Source organism: Pongo pygmaeus, chromosome 14 (genome assembly GCF_028885625.2).
Source record: "Pongo pygmaeus isolate AG05252 chromosome 14, NHGRI_mPonPyg2-v2.0_pri, whole genome shotgun sequence".
Lineage (NCBI taxonomy): Eukaryota > Metazoa > Chordata > Mammalia > Primates > Hominidae > Pongo > Pongo pygmaeus.
The window spans coordinates 53627955-53654663 of record NC_072387.2 but is presented as its reverse complement, the minus strand read 5'-3'; the positions used below and the strand labels follow the sequence as shown (position 1 = coordinate 53654663).

The 26709-nt window shown below is 43.0% G+C and overlaps 1 protein-coding gene across 3 annotated transcripts in view; it reads right to left on the bottom strand.

The window, feature by feature from the left end:
• The window catches only part of GTF2F2 (general transcription factor IIF subunit 2), a 239318-nt gene that overhangs the window by 163735 nt on the left and 48874 nt on the right, over positions 1 to 26709 (bottom strand). Inside the window, exons 1-4 of one of the 3 annotated variants that reach the window (XM_054446660.1) lie at positions 13584 to 13753; positions 9155 to 9337; positions 7987 to 8083; positions 2565 to 2909 (exon numbers count right to left, since the gene is read on the bottom strand). In XM_054446660.1, the coding sequence (XP_054302635.1) occupies positions 2565 to 2630 (66 nt within the window). In that variant the 5' untranslated portion in view covers positions 2631 to 2909; positions 7987 to 8083; positions 9155 to 9337; positions 13584 to 13753. Of the gene's footprint in view, positions 1 to 2564; positions 2910 to 7986; positions 8084 to 9154; positions 9338 to 13583; positions 14327 to 26709 lie in introns of those variants that run through there. The other 2 variants (XM_054446658.1, XM_054446661.1) reach the window with 2 other exon arrangements.

Genomic DNA, 26709 nt, shown 5'->3' with positions numbered 1-26709 from the left:
GATGGTCATCCTCTTTGGTCATGTGTGCAGCTTCGGGAGGGACATACATGGAGCAGTGTGGGAGGAAGGGGACACCCGCCTAGCCAGCCAGATTAGCCAAATCAACCCTGGTGATTAATGTGGTGACAGATGTCCCAGCCAGATCACACTTACATCCTTTTTTTTTTTTTTTTTTTTTTTTGAGACAGGGTGTCACTCTGTCACCCAGGCAGGAGTGCATGCAATGGCACAATCTTGACTCACTGCAACCTCCAAATAGGCTCTTCTTAAACGTCACCTTCTTTATGATGTCTTCCCAGTTCTGGTGAAGCATTAATTTTTTTCCCGCTCAAAACTCTCAGAGATCTTGTATGTATAGTTCTTATTATATTTACTCAGTTCTATACCTGTCTAGTGATGGAATTAAACATGTACAGGATGATCTATAAACCCTGGGATATCCTAGGAAGAAACATTATTTAGCAACAAAGATCAGAACTCAAGGTATTATTTTTAATAGGAAATATTAATGGAAGGAGAAAAAACTTGAAATCAATATGTACTTCAATTCAAATTCTGATTAGATGAGAATGAAGATACACTTTCTAAGCAACAAATTACACTTTTTAAAAATTTATTTATTTTTTTGAGATGGAATTTTTGCTTTGCTGCCCAGGCTGGAGTGCAACGGAGCAATCCCGGCTCACTGCAACCTCCACCTCCCGGTTTCAAGCGATTCTTCTGCCTCAGCCTCCCAAGTAGCTGGGACTACAGGCACACACCACCACGACTGGCTAATTTCTGTATTTTTAGTAGAGATGGGGTTTCACCATATTGGCCAGGCTGGTCTCGAACTCTTGACCTCATGATCCACCCGCCTCGGCCTCCCAAAGTGCTGGGATTACAGGCATGAGCCACCACACCCAGCCCGATCCTGTGATAATTTTCTAATTGTGACTCTGGTTACCCTCCCCTCTAATTCGTACTGCACACTGCCAAACATTTTTTTTTTCCTGAATAAATATCTGGCATCTCTACCTCACTCAAATCCTCCAAAAAGTTCGTTACTTCCTTGTAAACTAAAGTTAGAACATCTCTGTTTCATGATATGACAATCTGAGTATATGGTCCCAATCTTCATCTACACAGATCTTCTGCTCTAGGTTCTCTCTGTTTTCCACAACACGCCATGCTGATTATATATTTTGAGTCTTGCATTTCTGTTCCATTCCCCATAGTATACACTGTGTCCACCCAAATCCTGTAAGGCAAACATTGAGCATTTACCATGCTCCTAGGACAATGGCACCATGCTCCTAGGACAATGGCACCATCTCAAGTCACACCATTTTTTCAAGCTTTTTCCTTCAGTCCGTAAGGGCGATCTCCTCCTTAGTGACTCTCCCCCAAGTAACATGCTGCTGGAGAGAGAAATGCCTATTTAATCCACCCTTTTAAGTCACACTGAGCTTGGAAATAAGTCAAATGAGTGCCACAGACTAAGGCGAGGGCTTAAGAATGAGAGGTCATCCATTTATTCCTCATCTATTTGTTGAGTAATTACCATGTGCCAAACACTATTCTGGGTATGACAGGCAAAGATCTTGTTCTCATAGAATGTGATTTTGTGTTGGAAAGATAGAGGTAACCAACTTTGAACATATGAACACAAAATCACTCTACACTGTGAAAAGTGCTTTGAAGAATGTAATACAGATCTGTCGTGTTAGCAAATGATCATAAGGGAGCTGTTTTAGGAAGGCCGACAAGAAAGACCTCTTAGATTTAATTGACGAGAACTCAGCCATGTGATAAAACAGTTAAAGCATTAAGAAATCAAAAGTCCTTACATTTTAAGTTTCAACGACTTTCAGGATCACATTTTGAATATGCTTAAGTATTATGAAACTCCCCTAGGAGAAAACACTCCCCAACACGAAACAATTAAGCACAAATAGTGCTCACTGTGAGCTAACCAAAATTGCTGTCTTCACATAAAACGTTTATTGACGGCCAGTTTCACGAGTCCCAATTCTGCTCTAAAAGAATACTCCAGTCCAATGACCTCTCCTGACCTCTCCTGTGAGAGTTCAGGGCTCTCTCGCCTCTTTTGAGAGCTTCATTAAGGACCATCAACCTAAGAGAACACTTTTAAGAGTAGGCAGGGACCAGACCTACTTTCTGGCCGAGAAAACTGTACAGAAAGTAGACATTCAACTACCTCACACAGGCTCATGGCTAAAACCAGTTTCACCAAGGGAAGATATAAGGAATTCTCCAGTCTGGGATAAAATGCACCGTCCAAATCTGGGGACACCAAGACAAGACTCCAGGAAAGCCGTGAGAAAGAGATCTAGTCCAGGCAGATTCAGACTAGTAACTGGCTGAAAGACACTTTGCGTCCCTAAACTAATTTCCTCATCTGCAAACAGATACAACAATGACTCCTGCCTCTCAAAATATGTGAAGCTCTAACGAGATAGCCGTAAAAGAACTTTAAGAGGCGCACGGAGCGGGATAGGTTCGAGTTACTTAAACTATACTTGTGTTAGGAGGAGCGCAAGTGGGAGACTCGCGAACATTACCTTGACTAGCCACACTCCTGTGTTCTGTTTGGCGCCGGTCAAGTCGAGTTCCCCGCGCTCAGCCATGGGTCTGTAGCCGGTGGAGGCGTGCGGGCTGTAGCAGCGACCCCAGGAGCCGCAGGACTGAGGAGCGCGCGTCCGGAGCAAAGGACAAGACGCGCTGACAGGCGAAGAGCCGGCGTTCCTTTACCTGCCAGAACACTGGGAACCGAGGAAAAGAGGAACACGCCGCCAGGAGCCGGGACTGCGCCTGCGCACTGCTACGTCAGTACGGCGCGCTGTTGCAGACAAACTTTCTGTTTCGGAAATTTCTTGGGTGGGCGTGGCTGTCAGCGTTGTCTGCCTCTGAGGGATTAAAACGTGGGGTGGGATGAGCTAAAACGTTAGCAATGTATTTAAAGACATGGTCAGCATAACTGAAGAAAAAGATTATCAGAACGGAAAAATGGGGTTCAAAGAGACGAAAGTTGTCAGAACATGTCCAACCCTAGCCCAAGAGAGAGAGACAATATTTGAAGGACAGGGTCAGGGTAGTAAATTGGCGTCCCTGGCCAACGTCATTAGCACAAATGGGCACTGGGATCAAACTTAGTAGCCCTGGGTATATTGAAAACATGCCGTTTCTAGACCTGAAAAAAAAAAGCCGTGTTTCAGCTCGGAGGCTGCCTGAGCTGTTCTGATTAAGCAAGCAGAGCACCTCAGTTTCCAAAACCCGGAGGTCTGCAACGAAACGAACAAGTAAGAGACAAACCTGATCGTTTCCTCCCCTGCTTAAACAGTTTTCTCTTTCTCTCATTGCCTCTAGAATAAAATTCAATCCTCCTGCTTCAACTGGGCCCTCTCAGTTTCATCCCTTTACACCTCCCACCATCACTCCACCATGCACCGAACCACACCAAACCCAGCAGACTTCCCTGAACACGTCAGAATCTTCGTCGGTCATTTCAGAGCCTCTGCACACTGGATTCCCTTCCCTCGGAAGCGCTATTTTACCCTTGCCCTCACTCTCACCCCTGTCCTTTGGTTGGCAAACTCCTACTTATGGTTCAAGACCAATGAAAATGTCACTTCCTATGAGATCTTTTGTCAACTTCCCTAGAAGAAATTAGTTTTTCTTCACATCACAGTGTGATACTTAGCACTCTGCACTATATTTGTTTACATATCTGCCTTTGCTTTCCAGACAATGAACTCCTCCTAGGCGGAAAGAGCTTTATTGAGGTATAATTGACAAATAAAAAATAGTGCTTTATTCATTTTATATCCACAATGTCTAGGACAGTGTTTAACACATTGTCAGGTTTCAGTAGGCTTTGGGTGAAAGAACATTCGCTGAAGAGAAACAAACAGTAAGGTATTGTTAAGAATGGCAAGTAATTTATTGAAGCACACATCAGAGCCTTGCACAAAATTGAGGAAATTTTATGTGTGTTCAGCATAGGGCCAGGAAAAGCTGTCAGAACTCTGTGGTTAGCTAGGAAAACTAATAGGAAAGATGGGAGAGACCAGGAGTGTGTTGAAGATTAAAGTTTCAGGCTAGGCTCAGTGGCTTAACCCTGTAACCCTAATTTTGGGAGACTGAGGTGGGAGGATTGTGTGTGCCCAGGAGTTCAAGGCTACAGTAAGTCATGATCGTGCCATGCACTCCAGCCTGGGTGACAGAGCAAGGTCCTGTCTCTAAAAAATAAATACTAAAAACAAAATTTTTTTCGCCAGGCGCAGTGGCTCACACCTGTAATCCCAACACTTTGGGAGACTGAGATGGGAAGATCACTTGAGGCTAGGAGTTCGAGACCAGCCTGGTCAACATAGCAAGAACCCTATCTCTAAAAAAAAAAAAAGAAAAACAAAAACAAAAAAAAAATTTAAGCAGAAAATGAAGGTGTCTTCTTGTGCAACAACTTGGAAAAGGGCCTTATGAAAACATATAAAGGGTAAGCAGATGAAGGGAACTGCTCTAAGCTTTAATCAAGTAGAAGGAATAAATTGAAATATGAGACCATGGGAGAAGACAAGCAAAGTCTAGAGCACCCCAGGAATGGACTTTAAAGATTGGAACCCTGGCTTTGGTCTCTGGGTCATGGGAGGCCTTAAAATGTGTATGTGGTGTGGGTATGTGTGTATGTGTGTGTACACAGAGATTGAGAGAGAAAAAAATGGCTGATGAAAGGGCTAGCGAAGAAAGGAAAAGTGGAGATTTAAAAATGATATATAGAAGAAAGAAAAAAACAACTTATTGAGCATCTCTTCCTTGTACGCTGTTGAACAAAGAGAAAGCTTCTCCTGTCTGTCCTTTTCAAACCCCTTCTAGCTTGAAGAGGGATGTTTACAGAACCCTGAGAGAAAAGGAGGGCATGGCCCCTGTGAACCAAATTCACAGATTTACTGTGGAGACCCTTAAGGTGATAGATACTACAGCCAAATCCCTCACCTTCCTAAGGACTCATTATATGCCAGATCCTCGGCTAGTTATTTTCTGAATTATCTCATTTAATCCTTATAACAATTTGCCAGAGTAGGTATTATTTTTCCTCAATATAGCCCTATATGTCATTAAACATATCAACATCTAAGAGCTGAGACCATATCCCAGGATGGGGCTCACAGAGCATAGGATGCAGAGGTCAGTGCCCCAGAAAAGGTAACACCAAAATTTTTTACTCCCTCAGATGATTAACTAGTCAAATTGTTATCAAAATTTTTAAAGTGCAAATGCAATTCTAGGACGGAGGGCCCAAGAACTCATTGCTGGCAGCAATTTTTCCAAAAAGTCTAGTAGTGCTTAGGCCAACTTGAAGCTCCATCTTTATCTAGGGCTTAGATTCTAGGTCAGACCTCAAGGCCACCCAACCTTCTTTGCTGCTTTTAGTTTTTTTTTTTTTAGATGGAGTCTTGCTCTGTCACCCAGGCTGGAATGTGCAATGGCATGATCACAGCTCACTACAGCCTTGACCTTTCAGGCTCAAGCTATCCTCCCACCTCAGCCTTCCAAGTAGCTGGGACTACAGGTGCACACCATCACACCCAGCTAATTTTTGCATTTTTTGTAGAGACGGGGTTTCACCATGTTGCCCAGGCTGCTCTTGAACTCCTGGACTCAAGCAATCCACCCACCTCAGCCTCTCAAAATGCTGGGATTACAGGCATGAGCTACCGTGCCCAGCCCCAACCTGCTTAATAGGCAGAACTACATTCTTTGTTGTGGGTCTTCTAGACTAGCTGCAGCAAGAAAAACCCGTAACACCACACCCACCACAAAACACGCTTCAGACTAGATGAGTGTTCTCAGCCTCTGGTTCCTGTACAAGTTGCATTAGAATTACCTGGGGGAAATGTGTTTTAAAATGAAGACATCTGAGCCCCAATCCAGGCAAACAAAATTAGACTTTCTGGAGGTGAGTCTAGAAATTGACACTTTTAGCAAGCTCCCAGAGTGTTTCTTAGGCACACCAAAATCTGAGAATCATTGTTCTAAATGATAGAGTTCTAATCGATAGATTTCTAATCGATATTTTTCTAATCAATATAGTTCGTTAGAACTGGGCCAGTTTCCAAAGTCTGAGACATGTGAAAAAGTTTACCAGAAAGCCTTACAGCTAGAATTCCCTCGTGCCTTGTTAATTCAGAACACCACAATTCTATCAGGTAGCTATTAGAGAATAAGCAGCAAAGCCATTAGGCGAGATGTTACAAGTGAATTGAGGGAATTAGAATGACTTTAACAGATAGCTGAGTTCACTTTCAGATTTTGTCCTTGTCTATCATACACAGGCCTGATCTCTCCAGGCCAGAGATTTTCTTTGTTCACACTTACTCAGAAACATTCTAGCAAGAGAAAGTATTACCTCCAGGGAGTTCATATAGGCAAAAAATGCTACTACCAGGTCTTTCTTAATAAACCAGACTCATTACCTATTGGTTACTAAGATAAACGTTGTCATTCAAAAATTACAAACGAATACGGCATTGTGGTAATTCATTCAATTTCCCTGACATTAGTGATGTAGTAGGTAGATAATTTTGCTTCAATATGACACCAAGGCTATAAAACTCCTTCTCTGAATTATCCCTGCCTTTCCCTTCAACCCTAACAGTTCCCTCCTTCATAGAATGCCCAAATTCCTGGGAGATCCCTTGTTTCCCCAGTTACACACAAACAAAAAGAAATACGTCCTAAAATAGTTTCCATATTGTTTAGTATAGAGAGAGAGCATGAGCTTTGGAGTCAAACTTTTTACTATTTTTTTTTTTTGAGACAGAGTCTTGCTCTATCACCCAGGTTGGAGTGTAGCAGCACTATCTTGGCTCATTGCAACCTCCACCTCCCAGGTTCCAGCAATTCTCATGCCTCAGCCTCTGAAATAGCTGGAACTACAGGCATGCACCACCATGCCCGGCTAACTTTTGTATTTTTAGTAGAGATGGAATTTTACCATGTTGGCCAGGCTGGTCTCAAACTCCTGACCTCAGGTGATCTGCCCACCTCTGCCTCCCAAAGTGCTGGGATTACAGGCGTGAGCCACTGCGTCTGGCCAGTCAAATATATTTCCAAGTGATACCTCTGCTGCATACCAGCCTAATTATGTTAATCTCTCAGCACCTGTTTCCTTGCTTATATAATGGAATTATTATACTCACTTTGTAGAGTTATTATGTCACTAAATTAGAAAACATATTAAAAGAATTTAACATTGTGATGTGGAAATTATTTTGTAACTGCATTAATTATATTGCAGTTATATATATTGCATTTATATAAATAATTGAAAGGAAACATAAAAGTTTTATTATAGGCAGCAGTATACTGGCAAATGTTTAACAGCTGGGCTCCCTAAACTCCCCTACCCCCAGGAAAGCCCTGATTTGTAGTGTTTGCCAATTTCCATGGTGTAAGTACTTCTGCAATAGCTGATTTCAAGCTGCCAAGAAGAGATCACTGAAGGCAAAGTTGGAAGAGATGCACTGTATATTGTATAGTATATAAACTCTATAGGCCAGGCGCAGTGGCTCACACCTGTAATCCCAGCACTTTGGGAGACCAAGGCGGGTGGATCACTTGAGTACAGGAGTTTGAGACCAGACTTGCCAAAATGGAGAAACCCCGTCTCTACTAAAAATACAAAAATTAACTGGGCGTGGTAGTACACCCCTGTAATACCAGCTACTCAGGAGGCTGAGGCACAAGAATCGCTTGAACCCAGAAGGTGGAGGCTGCAGTGAGCCAAGATCATGCCACTGCACCCCAGCCTGGGTGAGAGAGCGAGACTAAGTTTCAATAAATAAATAAATAAACTGTATAGTATTGTAATACATTGTATAGTATTTTCACTAGGTAGATACATTAAATATAACTTTAAGAGCATGGATAATAATAAAATACAGAAAAATAATTAGGAAGTGATGAGTATTAAGTGTTTATTACCTTTATGTTTAATATTATTTATTTCTTCAGCAGTGTTTTAGGAAAAGGAAGTAGCATCTGCAAACCCTGAGGAGGGAAGCTCCTGGCATGTTCGTATCTGTGGGAAAGAGAGGATGCCAGTGGGCAGGATATAGTGAAACTGTGGCAGTGCCATTGGCTGAAGAGGGAGGGAGTGGCTAGACCATGCAAGGCCTTGGAGACCTTGTACAAAGCAAATGTAAACTGGAAGGAGAATTTTTTTTTTTTTGAGATGGAGTCTCACTGTCGCCCAGGCTGGAGTGCAGTGGTGCGATCTTGGCTCACTGCAACCTCCGCCTCCCAGGTTCAAGCGATTCTCCTGCCTCAGCCTCCTAAGTAGCTGGGATTACCGGTGCATGCCACCACACCCGGCTAATTTTTTGTATTTTCAGTAGAGACGGGGTTTTACCATGTTGGTCAGGCTGGTCTCGAACTTTTGACCTTGTGATCCACCCGCTTCATCCTCCCAAAGTGCTGGGATTATAGGCATGAGCCACCATGCCTGGCCAACTGGAAGATTAATTTAAGCTTTTTTTTTTTTTTTTTGAGACGGAGTCTCGCTCTTTCACCCAGGTCGGAGTGCAGTGGTGCTATCTTGGCTCACTGCAAACTCTGCCTCCCAAGTTCACGCCATTCTCCTGCCTCAACCTCCCGAGTAGCTGGGACTACAGGCGCCCGCCACCACGCCCGGCTAATTTTTTGTATTTTTAGTAGAGACGGGGTTTCACCATGTTAGCCAGGATGGTCTCGATCTCCTGACCTCGTGATCCTCCCGCCTTGGCCTCCCAAAGTGCTGGAATTACAGGCGTGAGCCACCGCGCACTGTCAATTTAAGCTTGAATAGAAAATAATATTTACATTTTCAAAAGATCCCTGTAGTTGCTGTGGAAAAAATGGATTGGAGGAGACCAGAATGAAAACCAAGAGACCAGTTGAGACACTACTTTACTAATCCAAATGGAAAAGGATAGTGGTTTTGATTAGGAAAGTGGTAGTGAAGATGAAAGGAAGTAGATCAATTTGAAAATATCAGAGATAGGTTTAGGAGGCAGAATTGACAAGGCTTTGTAATTCTTTGCTGTATAGCAAAATAGGAACAGGACCATCTACCAAGTGATAACTCAGAACGAGAAAACAAAACAAAACATACACACACAGCATTGCTCCTTCTGGGAGATCAGACAAGACTCTGCATGTATTTTGCCTGATGGATGACCTGATTCCATTGAATTGCTTCTGTTCAGTGCCTTATGTCTGATGTGACATATGGCTGCTGTGGCCTGCAAGAAGCCTTCACTCTCAGTGAGTCACTTTAATTGCTCATTAGGTATTGCTGTGGGAATAAAGTGTTAAATAAAGCATGAGAGAATTCAATTTATCATTACTGTATTGAAATCCAATTTATTTTCATATGTAATTTACCAAAACATGTATATCATATTTTATATATTAAATAAAATTATAATTAGGAAACAGCACTGAAATACTTGATCAAAGTGCCCAAATAAAAACCACAAATAAGAATAAGCTCTAAAATACCATATTAAACAGACAGATCCTCACTAGTGTTCAGATTTCAAAGCCAGAGAAGCCATGTGTGCTGAATATCAATGAGCAATTGTGTCCACATTCCACTAAGGGCAAAAGCTAGGGGCTTCCTTTTTGATGGATTTCCTCCCCAAATACACAAGCATCAGGGGAGGACAGTTTTCACATCCAGGGGTAGGTGAAACTATTAGATAAATATCAATGGGTGGAGTCAAGGAATGTTCAGTTTAAGGACCCTTTCTATAGGTCGAGCTCTTGTCATAGTTTTGTCAACATAATTCACTTCCCTCGTGTGTAAACAACTGAGCCGACATGGTGGCTTTGCTGCATATAAAGCTGTTGGGGACTACGGTCCTTCCATCTCATTATTTTACCATCCCTGTGTGGTGCCCTTGTCTGCATGGGGGACCATAATGTCTGCATTTTTCAGCCAAAAGGAAAAGCAAAAGGATAAAAAGAGTGTATATGACTTTGATGACTTTGGCCTTTTTTCTTTTCTTTTTTCTTTTTTTTTTTTTTTTACAGTGTGTTTAGATTGGAAGCCAAATAAGGTCCATACATTGTAGTTGGTTTTGATGTCTCTTAGTCCTCTCCTTTCCTTTCTCCTTGCCTTCCCTCTGTTCCCCTTCTCTCTCCTCTCTCTCTCTGTTTCATACACCACTCTCTGTCATTGTTGTTGATGAAAAACTAATTTACTTGTCCTATACAGTTGTTGTGTGTTTTTTTTTTTTTTTTTTGAGACGGAGTCTTGCTCTGTTGCCAGGCTGGAGTGCAGTGGCACGATCTTGGCTCACTGCAACCTCCACCTCCCAGATTCAAGCGATTCTCCTGCCTCAGCCTCCCGAGTAGCTGGGACTACAGGCACGTGCCACCACACCCAGCTAATTTTTGTATTTTTAGTAGAGACGGGGTTTCACCATGTTGGCCAGGATGCTGTCGATCTCTTGACCTCATGATCTGCCTGCCTCGGCCTCCCAAAGTGCTGGGATTACAGGCGTGAGCCACCGCACCCAGCCCTGCTATACAGTTTTCTACATTCTAGAGTTTTCTGATTGCATCTCCAAGGTCTCATGTATGACGTTACTTCTTCCCTTGCTTTTTTTTTGTTGTTTTTCTTTTTTGAGATGGAGTCTCACTCTGTTACCAGGCTGGAGTGCAGGGACACAATCTCAGCTCACTGCAACCTCCGCCTCCTGGGTTCAAGAACTTCTCCTGCCTCAGCCTCCTGAGAAGCTGGGACTACAGGCATGAGCCACCACACCCAGCTAATTTTTGTATTTTTAGTAGAGATGGGGTTTCACCATGTTGGCCAGGCTGGTCTCGAACTCCTGACCTCAGGTGATCCGCCTGCCGTGGCCTCCCAAAGTGTTGGGATTAGATTACAGGTGTGAGCCATCACTCTCGGCCTTTTTTTTTTTTTTTTTTTTTTTTTTTTTCTTTTTTTTGAGACAGAGTCTCTCACTCTGTCGCCCAGGCTGCAGGGCAGTAGTGCGATCTCGACTCACTGCAACCTTTGCCTCCTAGGTTCAAGTGATTCTTGTGCCTCAGCCTCCCAAGTAGCTGGGACTACAGGCGCACACCACCAGGCCCACCTAATTTTTGTATTTTTGTTAGAGACTGGGGTTTCGTGATGTTGGCCAGGCTGTTCTTGAACTTCTGACCTCAAGTAATCCATCCACCCACCTTGGCCTCCCAAAGTGCTGGGATTACAGATGTGAATCTGCGCTCCTGACCTTCCCTTGAGTATTTTCTAAACATGGTAGGTAGATTTCAAGGTATGATAAGACTCAGGTCGGATTTTGGTGGAGGGGAAGACTATTTAAATGGTCTTGTGCACTTCTAGCATGAGATATATAACGTCTGGTTTTCTTTCTTTCTGTAATATTAGCAGCCATTGATGAATGTTGCCTAGACCCAGTAATTCATTAGGCATTGCAAAATTGTTATATTCTAATTCTGTCATTCCTTCTTTGTAGAAACTTCCTCATCATTTTCTCTATTAAATATAGCATTAAAAGTTGATTCTGGCACAGACCTGAGCAAAGGTAGTGTGACGTTTTCACACTGTGAATGTGAAGTAGTTGGTCAGCAAGTACTTGGATTCAAAAATGCATCCTTTCTCATTTTATATTAAGGAGAAAAAAAGAAAAAGGAAAAAAAAATGCACCCTGAGCAGTGTAAGAGTACCCCAGACAAATCAGCGCTCAATCCTCTACAATACTGATTCCCATGCTCACAATCCTCTTTGTCAACCTCCACCCCAAAGCCATTGTCTTTTGAGACGGAGTCTCACTCTGTCGCCCAGGCTGGAGTGCAGTGGTGCGATCTTGGCTCACTGCAACCTCTGCCTCCCGGGTTCCAGCGATTCTCCTGCCTCAGCCTCCTTAGCAGCTGGGATTACAGGTGTGTGCTACCACACCCAGCTAATTCAAAGCCATTGTCTTTTTTGTTTTATTTTTTTCCACAGCATCTTTTGATCACCCATCAAGAAAAGCCTTCATAGCCCATTAAAATTGAAGCTCCGAAATTCACAGTTGCTTGATTTCCTAGTTGCTTTTATTCCTAGATATAGTGGATTTCTACAGCATTTTCCTGGGAAGCAACCAGAAAGAAAGGTATGATCTTTCTTCTGGAGTGCCAGGAAACTGGTCTGTCTGTATATGTGTTCAACTCTGTGGATGTTAACACCTTGCTGGCTGGCCACCAAGTGAAGATAAACTGGCCTGGGTCACAAGTCTTTTTTCTGTGGCTAGTTGCCCAAGGTGGACACATCTCTGTAATGTCTCAGGACCAGTAAACTCAAGCTATGCTTGGAAGGACAGAATTGATCAAGATGGAATGAGTCCTGAGAGAAGACAGTAGTGATATTTCTGCTCCATCGCTATTTATTTTTCTGGCTTCAAGGTTCAGATTCAACCATGGCAGGAGAGAAAGCCCTTAGCAGTTTCTTATTTTATATTTTTTTGTTCCTATGTACCCCTCATTAATAAAATAATCAGCCGGGCATGGTGGCTCAATGCCTGTAATGCCAGCACTTTGGGAGGCCGAGGCGGGTGGATCACCTGAGGTCAGAAGTTCCAGACCAGCCTGGCCAACATGGTAAAACCCCGTCTCTACTAAATACACAAAAATTAGCCGGGTGTGGTGGCGGGCGCCTGTAATCCCAGCTACTCAGGAGGCTGAGGCAGGAGAATCGCTTGAACCCGGGAGGCAGAGGTTGCAGTGAGCCGGGATCATGCCATTGCGCTCCAGCCTGAGCAACAAGAGCGAATCTTCGTTCCAAAAAAAATAAAAAATTAAAATAAAAAAATAAAATAATCAGAATTTGCCCATTTCCTGAATCCGGACAGCATTATGTGAATCACATTTTAAAACTGATTATTGATCTTTTACAGTTCCTTCAGCTTTCAGAGACCTTGAGCAATGAATGTTATTTTGTGAAAGGGATGTTAATTGCTTCCCTGGGGTCAAACATCCTCTTTGTAAATCACAAATCCAATAGCCACAAAGAACCCAGACAAAAAATTGACCATTAGTTTTATGAGAGTTATAATTTAGCCTTTTAAATTTAATTCTAATGCAAATTTTTTTTCAGTATTTTTTTTCTTCTAACATCTTTAACATGAAATAATTACTGTGACTCTTTAGACTCAGCTTATTCATTATTTTGGTTAACTCTATGAGGCTACCTTCCAAGAATCTCTTCGCTCTGTGAAGAAAACATCTCTCTCTCACTCTTCTATTTTTTTTTTTTTTCATAAAGCATGTGTCTCTGATGATTTTCCAAAGGGTGCACCTAACATCCTTGATTTTCTGTATTGGTTGTGGTGGTGGGATTGCCAAATGGCAGAGAGACAAATACTAGGATAAAATTCCTCTCTATATCCAGACAGATTTAACCAATATCTTCTTGTGTGAGGCGGCAGACTAGAGTAAATATGTTGCACCTGCTATAGTACTATTTGAATTTAGATGAACTCTATATTATTTTAATTCCTCTAAGCAAGAAAAATGAGGACAGTAATACTTACGCTGAGAGAATGCTAGAACAAGCTGCTATTGGACCTGAGTTACTGCCTATCTTCCTGGGCAACTCCTTCTACTGCCATTGGATATGACCATCAGGTGGTTTCAAAATATGTCCCAATACATCTGACACTACTTTCTTGAAAATGTGAAGCCTAGTACACTCCCTTATGATGTGGGCTAGACCCCTGGTGATTCACTTCAAAGAAATAGAATGTGGTGAAAGTGAGGTTACAGGATTTCCACAGCTAGGTCATAAGGATAGCTTGTGCTCGTTCGTGCGCTCTCTCTCTCTCTGTCTAAGGAGATGATCTTTTTCTGGCTACTGCACTCCAGAGTGTCTTAAGGTGGTTTTACCTTAGACATTTTTTTTTTTTTTTCCGGTGGGGAAACAAGTTACAGATGGGGTGACTTTTATGGTTTGGGTTCTTTTGCAAGCAGGGAAAGTCTCAGTAATCTGAAGAGGAGAGGGTATTCTCTGTGGTTAGCTGGTTTCAGGGGGACAAACTGTTCTAAGCTTAACTAATTAACTGTAAACCAAAAAGTATCTGAGGTGAGTTTCAATCAATTTAGTTTATTTTGCCAAGGTTAAGGACATGCCTATTGCGCAGCCTCAGGAGGTCCTAACAACATGTGCCCAAAGTGATCGGGCTACAGCTTGGTTTTATACATTTTAGAAAGACATAGACATCAATCAATATGAGACAGCCGGGTGGGAGGGGTCCGGGAGGGGTCCCTGGCAAAACTCCAACCGGCCTGCGCACTGGGGTGGAGCTACAGAAGTTCACGCCGTTGGCAGCGGGGAGGAGCCTGGCCCCTCCTCTTCCTGTGTGGAACCTAAGATTCAAACTGCAAGGCGGGAAGCGTACTAGAGTAACTCGGACCTTGCGGAGAGTCCCTGTTCCCCCTTTTATTCCTTTTCACCCAATAACACCCCGTTTTACTCACCCTTCAAACCATCTGCACGCCTAAACTTTCGCGGCTGTGGGACAAGGAACCCCGTCTTTAGCTGAACTAAGGAAAGGTCCCACAACAAATCCATGTAAGATGTACATTGGTTTGGTCTAGAAAGGTGGAATAACAAGAAGTGGGGGCTTCTGGGTCATAGGCGGCCTCAAAGATTTTCTGATTGGCAATTGGTTGAAAGAGTTATTATCTAAAGACCTGGAATCCGTAGGAAGAACTATCTGGGGCCAAGTGTGGTGGCTCATGCCTGTAATCCCAGCATTTTGGGAGGCCGAGGCAAGAGGATTGCTTCAGCCAGAAGTTCTAGGCCAGCCTGGGCAACATAAGCAAGACCCTGTCTCTACAAATAAAAAAATTATTAGTTACTTGGGAAGCTGAAGTGAGAGGATCACTTGAGCCCAGGAAGTTGAAGCTGCCATGAGCCATGATCTTGCTGCTACCCTCTAAAAAAAAAAAAAAGAATAGAAAGAAAAGAAAATTTAAAAAAAGATAAGAGGTTATGAAGACCAAGGTTTTCTCTTTTTTTGAGATGCAGTCTTGCTTTGTCACCCTGGCTGGAATATAGTGGCCCAATCTCAGTTCACTGCAACCTCCGCCTCCCAGGTTCAAGCAATTCTCTTGCCTCAGTCTCCCTAGTAGCTGGGCTGCTTGAGTGTCAGTATGCTGGTCAGAAGAAGCACTCCTCCAGAATGAGTGAGGAGACATGGACAAACACAGACCCTTTCCCCTTTGCCTGAACCCACTGAACACATGCTCCAACATGGTCCTCCAACTTCCGGTTTTTTTGTCTCATGATAATGTAAACCAAAAATAAAATTCTATGCACCTCAACCTACTGATGCCTGCCCCCTGCCTCAGCCAAAGGCATTCCAAAGTAAACCTGAAAATCTAGTTCAGGTCGTGATTGGAAGGGGGTTGTCTGATATCCCTCATTTTACTTTCCTCCCTTTGAAATTCAGGCATAGCTAGGCAGTTTTAACATTACAGCAGAAATCTTAAGATTGAAGAAACAGACTTTTTGTAGCATTAAGACACCAAATTCCTGCCTGACTTTGGTATAACATCACATGACAGAGAGCAGGCCCTGAAAGAAATAAAAATATTTTACTCCAAAATGTATTTCTTTGACATATTTTGAAATGACCCTGCAAAGCTGCCTCTTGTGGGGAAAATCTACATTTTGTAAAAAAAAAAAAAAAAAAGGCCACTGTTGCTTTCCAAGTCTTTTTCCTGATCTAGGAGAGAATTCACTAAGAGTCTGGCACCTTTTCAGGTCTGATAAGAACTCTGAAACTTGCTACAGGGAGGCTTGATCTGCATCATAAAACCTTGGTCCTTGGTCTAGGACTGGATGAGGTGGCTCATGCCTATAATCCCAGCACTTTGGGAGGCTGAGGTGGGATCATTTGAGGTCAGGAGTTCAAGACCAGACTAGCCAAAATGGTGAAACCCCATCTCTAATAAAAATACAAAACTTAGCTGGGTGTGTTGGTGTGTGCCTGTAATCCCATGTACTTGGGTGGCTGAGACATGAGAATCTCTTGAACCCAGGAGGCAGAAGTTGTAGTGAGCTAAGATCATGCCACTGCACTCCAGCCTGGGCAACAAAGCAAGATTCTGTTTCAAAAAAAATTCTCATTTTAATCATACCCTTTGATAGAGGCAGGAAGCAGAGAAATTCTAGGCAGACATGTGGGTCCCTGGCACAACCCTACCTTTGAGGCCAAAAGCCTGAAATCTGCATCCAAAGTGAGAATGTCTATCCCCGTTTGCCGGCTCTCTTCCGATCGGTTCTTTCTGAATAATGTCTTTTTACTGATTGAATGTTGCCTTTTCTGAAACTACCTATGGCCCACCCCATGCCCCTATCCTGTGCCTATAAAGACCCCAGACTCAGTCAGTAGAGGGAGAGAAGTGGCTTGACTGGAGGGAGGTGACTTGCCTTCAGAGAGACAGATGGGCTTCAGAGGAGAGATGACTTAATTTCAGAGAGACGGCTTGACTACAAGGAAGAGCCGGCTGGAGACAGCCGGATTTCATGGGAAGATTACCTGCCTGTCTTGTCCCTTCTCTGGCTCCCCTCTCTGCTGAGAGCCATTTCCCATTGCCTAACACAATTCTCCACCTTCACAATCCTTCAAGTGTCTGGGCTATCTCATTCATCTTGGATGCCAAACAAGAGCTCGGGACCCACTGAATGTGGGTACCCAAAAAAGGCTGTCACACTGGCCCTTTGCGCTCACTGGCAGAGGGCAGCCACCCCACATGATGAGGCAAGGGGCTCACTGAGCTGATAACACACCGCTGTCCACAGATGGAAGAGCTAAAAGAACACTGTAACATGCCCTCTGGAGCTTCCGGGGTTGCAGGCACCCCAAACTGGGCACTGCTGCCAGGCCTGCATGCAGTCTGCTCCTGGCAGCACCCAAAGCAGCCATCCAGATCCTGCACTTGCTCACTCATGTGCTCCCTCCTGCAAGGAGTTGAGCGTGGCAGGCTAAGTAAATGGGGTACCCCCGTCGCAAGTCTGACAAACGGGTTGAGAAAAATCCTGCATCACCTTGGTAACTGGATAAGTCAGTTCACTTAGTTTACAATCTCCACATACTCATTTTTGATGCAATAAAGGCTGATTGTAACATAACCCAGTTTTAAAATCTCAAGTTTAATGAGTAAAACAAAATACACAACTGGTAAAGGCAGTTGTATATTTTTTTTAAACATGGGAATACTTAATGAGAAGTTTGAGCTAGGGATGGTGGCTCATGCCTGTAATTCCAGCGCTTTGGGAGGCCGAGGCAGGTGGATCATTTGAGGTCAGGAGTTCAAGACCAGCCTGGCCAGTGTGGTGAAACTCCATCTCTATATTTTTATATTTCATAAAATATAAAAGTTAGCTGGGCATGGTGGCACATGCCTGTAGTCCCAGCTACCTGGGAGGCTGAGGCAGAAGAATCATTTGAACCTGGGAGATGGAGGTTGCAGTGAGCTGAGATAGCGCCACTGCACTCCAGCCTGGGCGACAAAGTAAGACTCCATCTCAAAATAATAATAATAATAATAATAATAAAAAGAAGTTTGAAATGTGTGATTAGAACCTTGCTATTCAAAGTGTGGTGCCTGTGGCCGAGCATGATGGCTCACATCTGTAATCCGAGAACTTTGGGAGGCTGATGTGGGAGGATCACTTGAGGCCAGGGGTTCAACACTAGCCTTGGCAACATGGCTAGAGCCTGTCTCTACAAAAAAATAAAAAATTAGCCGGGTGTAGTAGCACATGCCTGTGGTCCCAGCTTCTTGAGCAGCTGAGGTGGGAGGATCCTTGAGCCCAGGAAGTCAAGGCTGTAGTGAGCCCTGAAGGCACCACTGCACCCCAGCCTGGACAATAGCGCAAGACCCTGTCTCAAAACAAAAAACCCCAAAAAGTGTAGTCCCAGGACTAACAATATTAAGTTATCTCAGCGCTTTATTAGAAATGTAGAATTTAGAGGCCCATCTCTGACCTACTGAAGTAGAATTTGCATTTTTTTTTTTTTTTTTTTTTTGAGATGAAGTCTCGATCTGTAGCCCAGGCTGGAGTGCAGTGGCACAATCTCGGCTCACCACAAGCTCTGCCTCCCGGGTTCATGCCATTCTCCTGGCTCAGCCTCTCAAGTAGCTGGGTCTACAGGCGCCCGCCACTACGCCTGGCTAATTTTTTGTATTTTTAGTAGAGACGGGGTTTCACTGTGTTGGCCGGGATGGTTTTGATCTCCTGACCTCGTGATCCACCCGCCGTGGCCTCCCAAAGTGCTGGGATTACAGGCGTGAGCCGCCGTGCCTGGCCAGAATCTGCATTTTAAAAATATCCCCAGGTGATTGCTGTGCATATGAAAGTCTGAGAAGCCTGGTTTAGAATTCTGGCTCCCCCAATTTCCTGTGAAACTGTAGGTACATCATTCATCGTTGTGACTCCAGATTTCCCATCTGTAAAATGGGAAAGAGTGATGCTTCACTCATGTACACATTCGATAATTACTGATTGAATATTCATTGCTCTGGGGATAGAGCAGCGAACAAGACAAATAGTTTTTCAGTCCTCTTCTAGCTCTAAAGTTTCACAGCTCTTTAATCTGATTCCTTGATATAATTATTTTTCCCTAGCCTTTCACTCCCTGCCGCACCTGCAGATCTCATGAGAGTACTTACCGCATCACGCAATTTTGCATAAGAAGACAGGTGCCAGAGAAAATGGGAGAAAACAACTCCCTCAAGATGGGAAACCCACTTAAAATTGGAGTAAGAGAATGAACACATACATTAAACGCCCACCGCTGCTGCCAGCTTGCTACAAATTCCCTCCATAAGGAGTCGAAGGTTCCTTGACTTGTCTTTCAAAATTGCTCCACAAATCATGGGAGATTTCACAGTATTTTACAAACAGCATGATTCTGACAGCTTGTCAGGCATCTACTGTTGTGTCTTTCTAGTTGTATCTCTAACAACAAACCCACAGGGCATGCTAGAAAAAGTGACAGAGGAGATTCAGCTATAATTATAAAGCCCAAACTTGCTGATATTTGCCACCAGCCAAGGGGCTTGAAACCTTTTTAAATTCGATTAATAGGCTATTAGGCAGAACAAAACAAAATGGGGAGGAGAATAAAAAGAAAATGGCCATCCTGGCCAACATGGTGAAACGCCATCTCTACTAAAAATACAAAAATTAGCTGGGTGTGGTGGTGCACGCCTGTAGTCCCAGCTACTCAGGAGGCTGAGGCAGAAGAATCACATGAATCCGGGAGGCAGAGGTTGCAGGGAGCTGAGATTGCACCACTGCACTCCAGCCTGGGTGACAGAGCTAGACTCCATCTCAAAAAAAAAAAAAAAAGGAAAGCAAAAAGAAAGAACTGCAATACCATCAGGACTAAACTCCGTTACTATTCAGTGGCACCAGGTACCTTGGGCCTTTGGTCTGGTGCCTTCATTTAGCAGCACCAGCTCTTTACAGCTCATTTAGAGCTGTAAAGGAAAAGCCGCAGCTATCATTTTAAAATGGCACTCTTTTCCATTCAGAGGTTAGATTTTCAAAGTGACTCTTTTCAAAAGCTTAAGGAAAAATTGATTTGTAAGACAAGACACTAGATTTTACAAAATTGCTCATTTATTGGCCCTTGAAAATAGTGTGACTCTTTTTTATGCATATGAGAAACAGGGCGCTATTCTGCCAGTAACATCTCTAGTCTTCTATATTTGCAGAAACGGGTTGAAACAACATGGTTCAGATTATTTGTTGGTAAAGAAATTTTGTTAATTAATTATACCACTGTGTATCTGTATTTTTAAGTCTTAATGAGTGCCCGACACATATTAATATCAAAAACATATCAATAAATATTTGGTAAATTAATAAATAAAATAGTGTTTGAAAGGCAACAGAAAATATAATTTAGACCCGCAACTGTCAAGGACTCAGCAGTTAGTTATATGACCAGTCACCACCTGCTTCTTCAGCAAGGCTGTTTTAATGAAAAAAAAAAAAAAAAGAAAGCCATTGATTTATATCCTTTAGTTCCACTTTGACCCCAGGACTGCTCAGTATTATGGTCTTTTAGGAGGCAAGCTCATTAAAAAGCAATGCAGGGTGAGGCAAACACATCACAGTCAAATGGCTATGTGACTGCAAAATCCTCCTGAACCAAACATTCACCTAATGAGCTCGGTTTGTGAGTTTTGAATTATAATGAATAACAGGCAGCGTCTGAAGCCCTAAAAAGCGTGTGTGTGTGTATGTGTGTGTGTGTGTAAGCAATGGCTTCTGAAGCACACCTTAACAAAGTATGTGCTTTAAAGAAGCCAGCTGAAGGTTTTATGTTCACTGCGTGCTCATTAGTAACTGGTCTCATTTCTGCTGTTTACTTCTTTTTTTTTTTTTTTTTTTAAAGAAATCATAAGGATACAATTAAAATCCCAGTGACTGGTGGTTTCTGCTAGAGGGATGAACAGTACCTGACCCCATGTGATCTGTTGCATGAATAGATCAGGATTTCATCTTCAGGCAACTTGATTTTGGATGGTTGCTAAGGAGACTATTGGCATCTCTGTGTCCTAGGTGCCCCATTGCTTGGAGAGAATAACAGCAGATTTTGCCTGTTATTTTCCCAGAGAGAAAACCTAAAAACTCATTAAGGCAGTCAACATTTTAAGATTTTGCTGGTCTCTTTAATGTTTTGAGTGTTTCTGGCCTTGGAGTGTAACTGGTGAACATGTTGGCATCTAAATGCGTATGCTTTCAGAAATGACAGTGCAGCTTTGTTACAGAAAAGAGGCGTAAGTAGTTAGCGTTTGGGTATCAAACTCTGTGACTCAGCTCGTGGCACAGGCCTGTATTTGTTTCTTTGTTTTCTTTTGTCAGAGTCAGGAGATCAAGATTAAATCCCAGCTTTTTTTGTTTTTCTTTTCTTTTCTTTTCTTTCTTTTTTTTTTTTTTGAGACAGAGTCTCACTCTGTTGCCCAGGCTGGAATGCGGTGGGGCAATCTCAGCTCACCGCAACCTCCCCCTCCTGGGTTCAAGCAATTCTCTTGCCTCAGCCTCCTGAGTAGCTGGGATTACAGGCATGCGCCACCACATGCAGCTGATTTTTGTATTTTTGGTAGAGATGGGGTTTCACCATGTTGGCCAGACTGGTCTTGAACTCCTGGCCTCAAGTGATCCACCCACCACAGCCTACCAAAAAGCTGAGATTACAGGTGTGAGCCACCGCACAGGGCACCAGCTTTTTTTCTAATAAGCAATATGGCAATATTGCTATGGATATAAGCAATAATATCCTCTTGACACTCAGTTTTCTTATCCTAAAAGCAGAAAAATAGTTAATGTCTCACAGTGTTGTTTGTGAGGATTAAAGATGATAGTGAGAACATGTCAAAAGCTACTCATAAATTACAAACAGCTGTCAGTTACTGCCCTAAGTGTGGTTCCCCTAGGGCACAGACTTTCAGGAAGTTACCCTCCAGCATGTTTATTAAGGAGTCCTAGGATCAGTGATCCTGGAAGGAAAAAGAAGGAAGCAGGATAAGTAGAGGAAGAAGCCGAAAGGTGAATAAATGCAGACCCAACAACAGACTCAGCTAACCCTACTGGTGGGCTCTGACGCTAGAATGGCCCTTCAGGATTGTCTTGAATAGAACAAACCTTTTTTTCTCCCTGCAACCCTACCCCCATTCATATGTTGAAGCCCTAATCCCCAGTGTAATGGTATTTGAAGATGGGGTCTTTGGGAGGTAATTAGCTTTAGATGAGGTCGTGACGATGGAACCTCCATGATGGGATTAGTGTCCTTATAGAAGAAGAAGAGACCAGAGTGCTCTGTCTCCACCATGTGAAGTCACAGTGAGGAGGCAGCTGTCCGCACACCAGGAAGAGAGCCTTCACCAGGACCCCAACCATCCTGGCACCCTGATCTTGGACTTGCAATTTGTTAAAAACCTGTTGCTAAGCCAGTGCACACCTGTGCAGATTATCTCCAACACCTGCCCTGCCAGCTTAACTTTGTCCCTTCCCTTGCTTTATGGAGGTAGAAACTATTTTCCAGAAAAATCGAAAGGGGAGAGACTCTGAATCAGAGGCTACAGGGCTCTGCAGAGGGCAGGAGTAAAGATCCAGACTGAAAGGAAGGGGTTTGCATGTGGAGCAGTGGCACGCTAGGGAGATTGCCCAGCTCCTCGCATGCCAGCAGCCACGTATAACATCCAGGCAGGGGCCCCAAGGTTCCTTTCCCGAAAAAAGGGGATATCCCCAGAGAACAGACTTCCTGATACTGGTTATCACTGTCATTTTTATAAGTCTTAAGATTTGATGAAAAAGAAAAGTTGTCATTTTAGTGAAACAACTTGACTGAGATTTTAGCAAACCAAATCAGGTCCCAGTTGCAAAATAGGCTGTTTAGGATGTGCTGAAGAGAAGGTGTTCAGGACAAATACTCTGAGGAAAAAAGACTAGAGTTGAAGAAATTACACCCTTTCTGTTTGGTCTGGGCCAATCATTGTAAATTTCCTGATATAACAGCCTATAATAAGGGACCTAACTGATTGGGTGATAGATTAGAGAATCACCCTGCAAGGGCCCCTCAGGCACTCTGTCCTCAGTCCTGAGATGTCAATGGTCAACCTGAATCCACAACCTTGGCCTGTCTGATAATAAACACTCCTTCTCTGGGTTAAATAATTAAAACTGTATCCTTAGGAAGAAATAAAAACTAAAATTATGCTGTAGATATGGAGAAGGATAAATAAACGTAGATGAAGGCCAGGCACAGTGGCTCACACCTGTAATCCCAGCACTTTGGGAGGCCAAGGTGGGCAGATCACTTGAGCCCAGGAGTTCAAGATCAGCCTAGGCAACATGGAAAAACCCCATCTCCACAAAAAATATAGAAAATTAGCTGGGCATGGTGGCACAAGCCTGTAGTCCAGCTACTCTGGAGGCTGAGATGGGAGAATCACCTGAGCCTGGGAAGTTGAGGCTGCAGTGAGCTGTGATCAAGCCATTGCACTCCAGCCAAGGTGACAAAAATAAAATAATTAAATAAAATAAAAACATAGATAAATAAACATAAATATAATTTTAAAAATAATTAAATCAGGCTGGGCACAGCGGCTCACCCCTGTAATCCCAGCACTTTGGTAGGCCAAGGCGGGTGGATCACCTGAGGTCAGGAGTTCGAGACCAGCCTGACCAATATGGTGAAAGCTGTCTCTACTAAAAATACAAAAATTAGCTGGGTGTGGTGGTGTGCACCTGTAATCCCAGCTACTCGGGAGGCTGAGACAGGAGAATTGCTTGAACCCGGGAGGTGGAGGTTGCAGTGAGCCGAGATGGTGCCATTGCACTCCAGCCTGGGCAACAGAGCAATCTTGGCTCACTAAAACCTCTGCCTCCTGGTTTCAAGCGATTCTCCTGCCTCAGCCTCCCAACTAGCTAGGATTACAGGCACCTGCCATCATGCCCGGCTAGTTTTGTATTTTTGGTATAAACGGGGTTTCACCATGTTGGCCAGGCTGGTCTCAAACTCCTGACCTCAGGTGATCCATCCGCCTTGGCCTCCCAGAGTTCTGGGATTACAGGCATGAGTCACCGTGCCTGGCCTCTGATCAGTTTTATAATCATTGAAATATATAAATGTTTTGCTTACTTTCAAAGTAATTACTACATTTAAAGAACATTTAAAGAAATCGAAGATATTAGACTTGCAAAAAAATTTAATTGACAATTTGCAATTAGTGTTTGCTTGGAGACAACTCATTTGTGAAATTAGGACTTTGATTAATTAGTGTCTAAGTAGTTTGTAAATAAAGGAACACTAATTGTTTACATATTAATAAATTCAGGATTAGACAAAGTATAAGTAGCAGTGAATATTCCTCTCTAAGAGGAAGATCCCCAGACAGTCCAACAAAATGAGGCTTTGAATAAACTTGTACACACAGAGTATCCAATCAACATTTTTTTTTTTTGAAACGGAGTCTTGCTATGTCACCCAGGCTGGAGTGCAGTGCCACAATTTCAGCCCACTGCAACCTCCACCTACTAGGTTCAAGTGATTCTCCTGCCTCAACCTCCCAAGTAGCTAGGACTACAGGTGCATGCCCCTGTGCCTGGCTAATTTTTGTATTTTTAGTAGAGACGGGGTCTCACTATATTGGCCAGGCTGGTCTCGAACTCCTAGCCTCAGGTGATCTGCCCACCTCAGCCTCCCGAAGTGCTAGGATTACAGGCATGAGCCACTGCGCCTGGCCCCAATCAACTTTTTTTTTTTTTTTACAGCTTTACTGAGGTATAAGTAATGAACAATAAGTTGCACACATTTAAATTGTATAATTTAATTAGTTTTTGCATACTTAAATACTTGTAAAACCAACTATCAAGATAACGAACATTTTGGCTTAGGCTCGAATGATTCCCTGTGCTCCTTTGTGATCCAATACTTCCTCCTTAACACCCCACCCCACAGCCCAGACAAAATTGGCCTGCTTCTGTCCCTATACATTAATCGTATTTTCTAGAATTTTACATGAACAGAATCACACAGTATGTACTCTTTTTGTCTTGCTTCTTTTAACTACTATAATTATTTTGAGATTCATTCATGTTGTAGCATATACAACAATTCATTCATTTTTTTTTTTTTTTTTTTTTTTTTTTTGAGTCAGGATCTCCCTCTGTTGCCAAGGCTGGAGTGCAGTGGTGCGATCACGGCTCACTGCAGCCTTGACCTCCCTGGGCTCAGGTGATCCTCCTTCCTCCTCAGCCTCCCAAGTAACTAATTTTTTTTTTTTCTTTTTTGTAGAGATGGGTTTTGTCATGTTGCCCATGGTCTGGAACTCCTGGGCTGGAATTCCTGGGCTCAAGCCGTCTGCCTGCCTTGCCCTCCCAAAGTCTGGGATTACAGATATGAGCTGCCACAGTCGGCCCATTCTTTTCTATTGCTGGGTAGTGTTCCATTATATGGATATACCACAATTTGTTTAACCATTCACCAGTTGATGGACACTTGGGATATTAGATATAAAGTGCTAATAACATTTATGTACAAGTCTTGGTGAACATATGCATTCATTTCTATTGAATAAATACTTTAGGATTGGAATGGCTGTGTCATAGGGTATGTATATGCATAACTTTTAAGAAACCGTCAAGCTGTTTTCCAAAGTGGTCGTTTCATTTTACATTCCTACCGACATAGTAAAAGAGTTTCAATTGCTCTATAGCCTTGCAACACTTGGTATAATCAGTCTGTTTCCTGCAAATTATTCTAGTGGGTGTTTAATTCTATTTCATTGTGGTTTTAATTTGTATTTTCCTAATGACTAATGATGTTGAACATTTTTTTGTGTGTACTTATTTGCCATTCATATATCTCTTGTGAATTGCTTGTTCAAATATTTTGCCAATTTCTTATTGGATTGTTTGTCTTGCATTATCGAGTTGTAAGAGTTCCTGGTATATTTTAGATACAAATCCTTCATCAGGTATGTGTTTTGTGACTATTATCTCTCAGTCTGTAGTTTTCATTTTCATTTTCTTTTCGTTTCTTTTTTTTTTTTTTTTTTTTTTTGAGGCGAAGTCTTGCTCTGTTTCCCAGGCTGGAGTGCAATGATGCGATCTTGGCTCACTGCAACCTCTGCCTCCCGGGTTCAAGCGATTCTCCTGCCTCAGCCTCCTAAGTAGCTGGGATTACAGGTGCCCACCACCACGCCCAGCTAATTTTTTTGTATTTTTAGTAGAGATGGAGTTTCACCATGTTGGCCAGGCTGGTCTCGAACTCCTGACCTCGTAATCTGCCCACCTCGGCCTCCCAAAGTGCTGGGATTATAGGCTTAAGCCACTGTGCCCGGCCTTGCATTTTCATTTTCTTAACAGTGTCTTTTGAAGAGCAAGTTTTAAATTTTCATTAAGTCCAATTTATCAAAACTTTATCTCATAATTCATGCTTTGTCTCTTCTTCAAGAAATATTTGCCTACACAGTATCATTAAAATTTTCTGGCAGGGTGTGGTGGCTCACACCTGTAATCTCAGCACTTTGTGAGGCAATGGAAGCAGGATTGCTTGAGCCTAGGAGTTCGAGACCAGACTGGAAACACAGGGAGACCCTTATCTAACTAAAATATAATTTAAAAATTAACCAGTTGTGGCTAATTACTTGGTTACTTGGTAGGCTAAGGTGGGAGGATTGCTTGAGCCTGGGAGGTCAAGGCTGCGGTGAGCTGTGATCATGCCACTGCATTTCAGCCTGGGTGACAGAGTGAGACCCTGTCTCAAGGGAAAAAAAAAATTTAAATGTTTCTCTTACATGTTCTTTTTAAGCTTTTTAACTATAATAGTTTTAACCCCTACATTAGGTACATGATTAAATTTTCTCAATTTTTTTTTCTTTGAGACAGTCTTGCTCTGTCACCCAGGCTGGAGTGCAATGGTGCGATCTGGACTGACCGCAACCTCCCCCTTCCAAGTTCAAGTGATTATCCTGCCTCAGGCTCCTGAGTAGCTGGGATCACAGGTGTGTGCCACCATGTCTGGCTAATTTTTGCGTGTGTGTGCGTTTTTAGTAGAGATGGGGTTTTACTATGTTGGCCAGGCTGGTCTCGAACTCCTGACCTCAGGTGATCCACCCACCTTGGCCTCC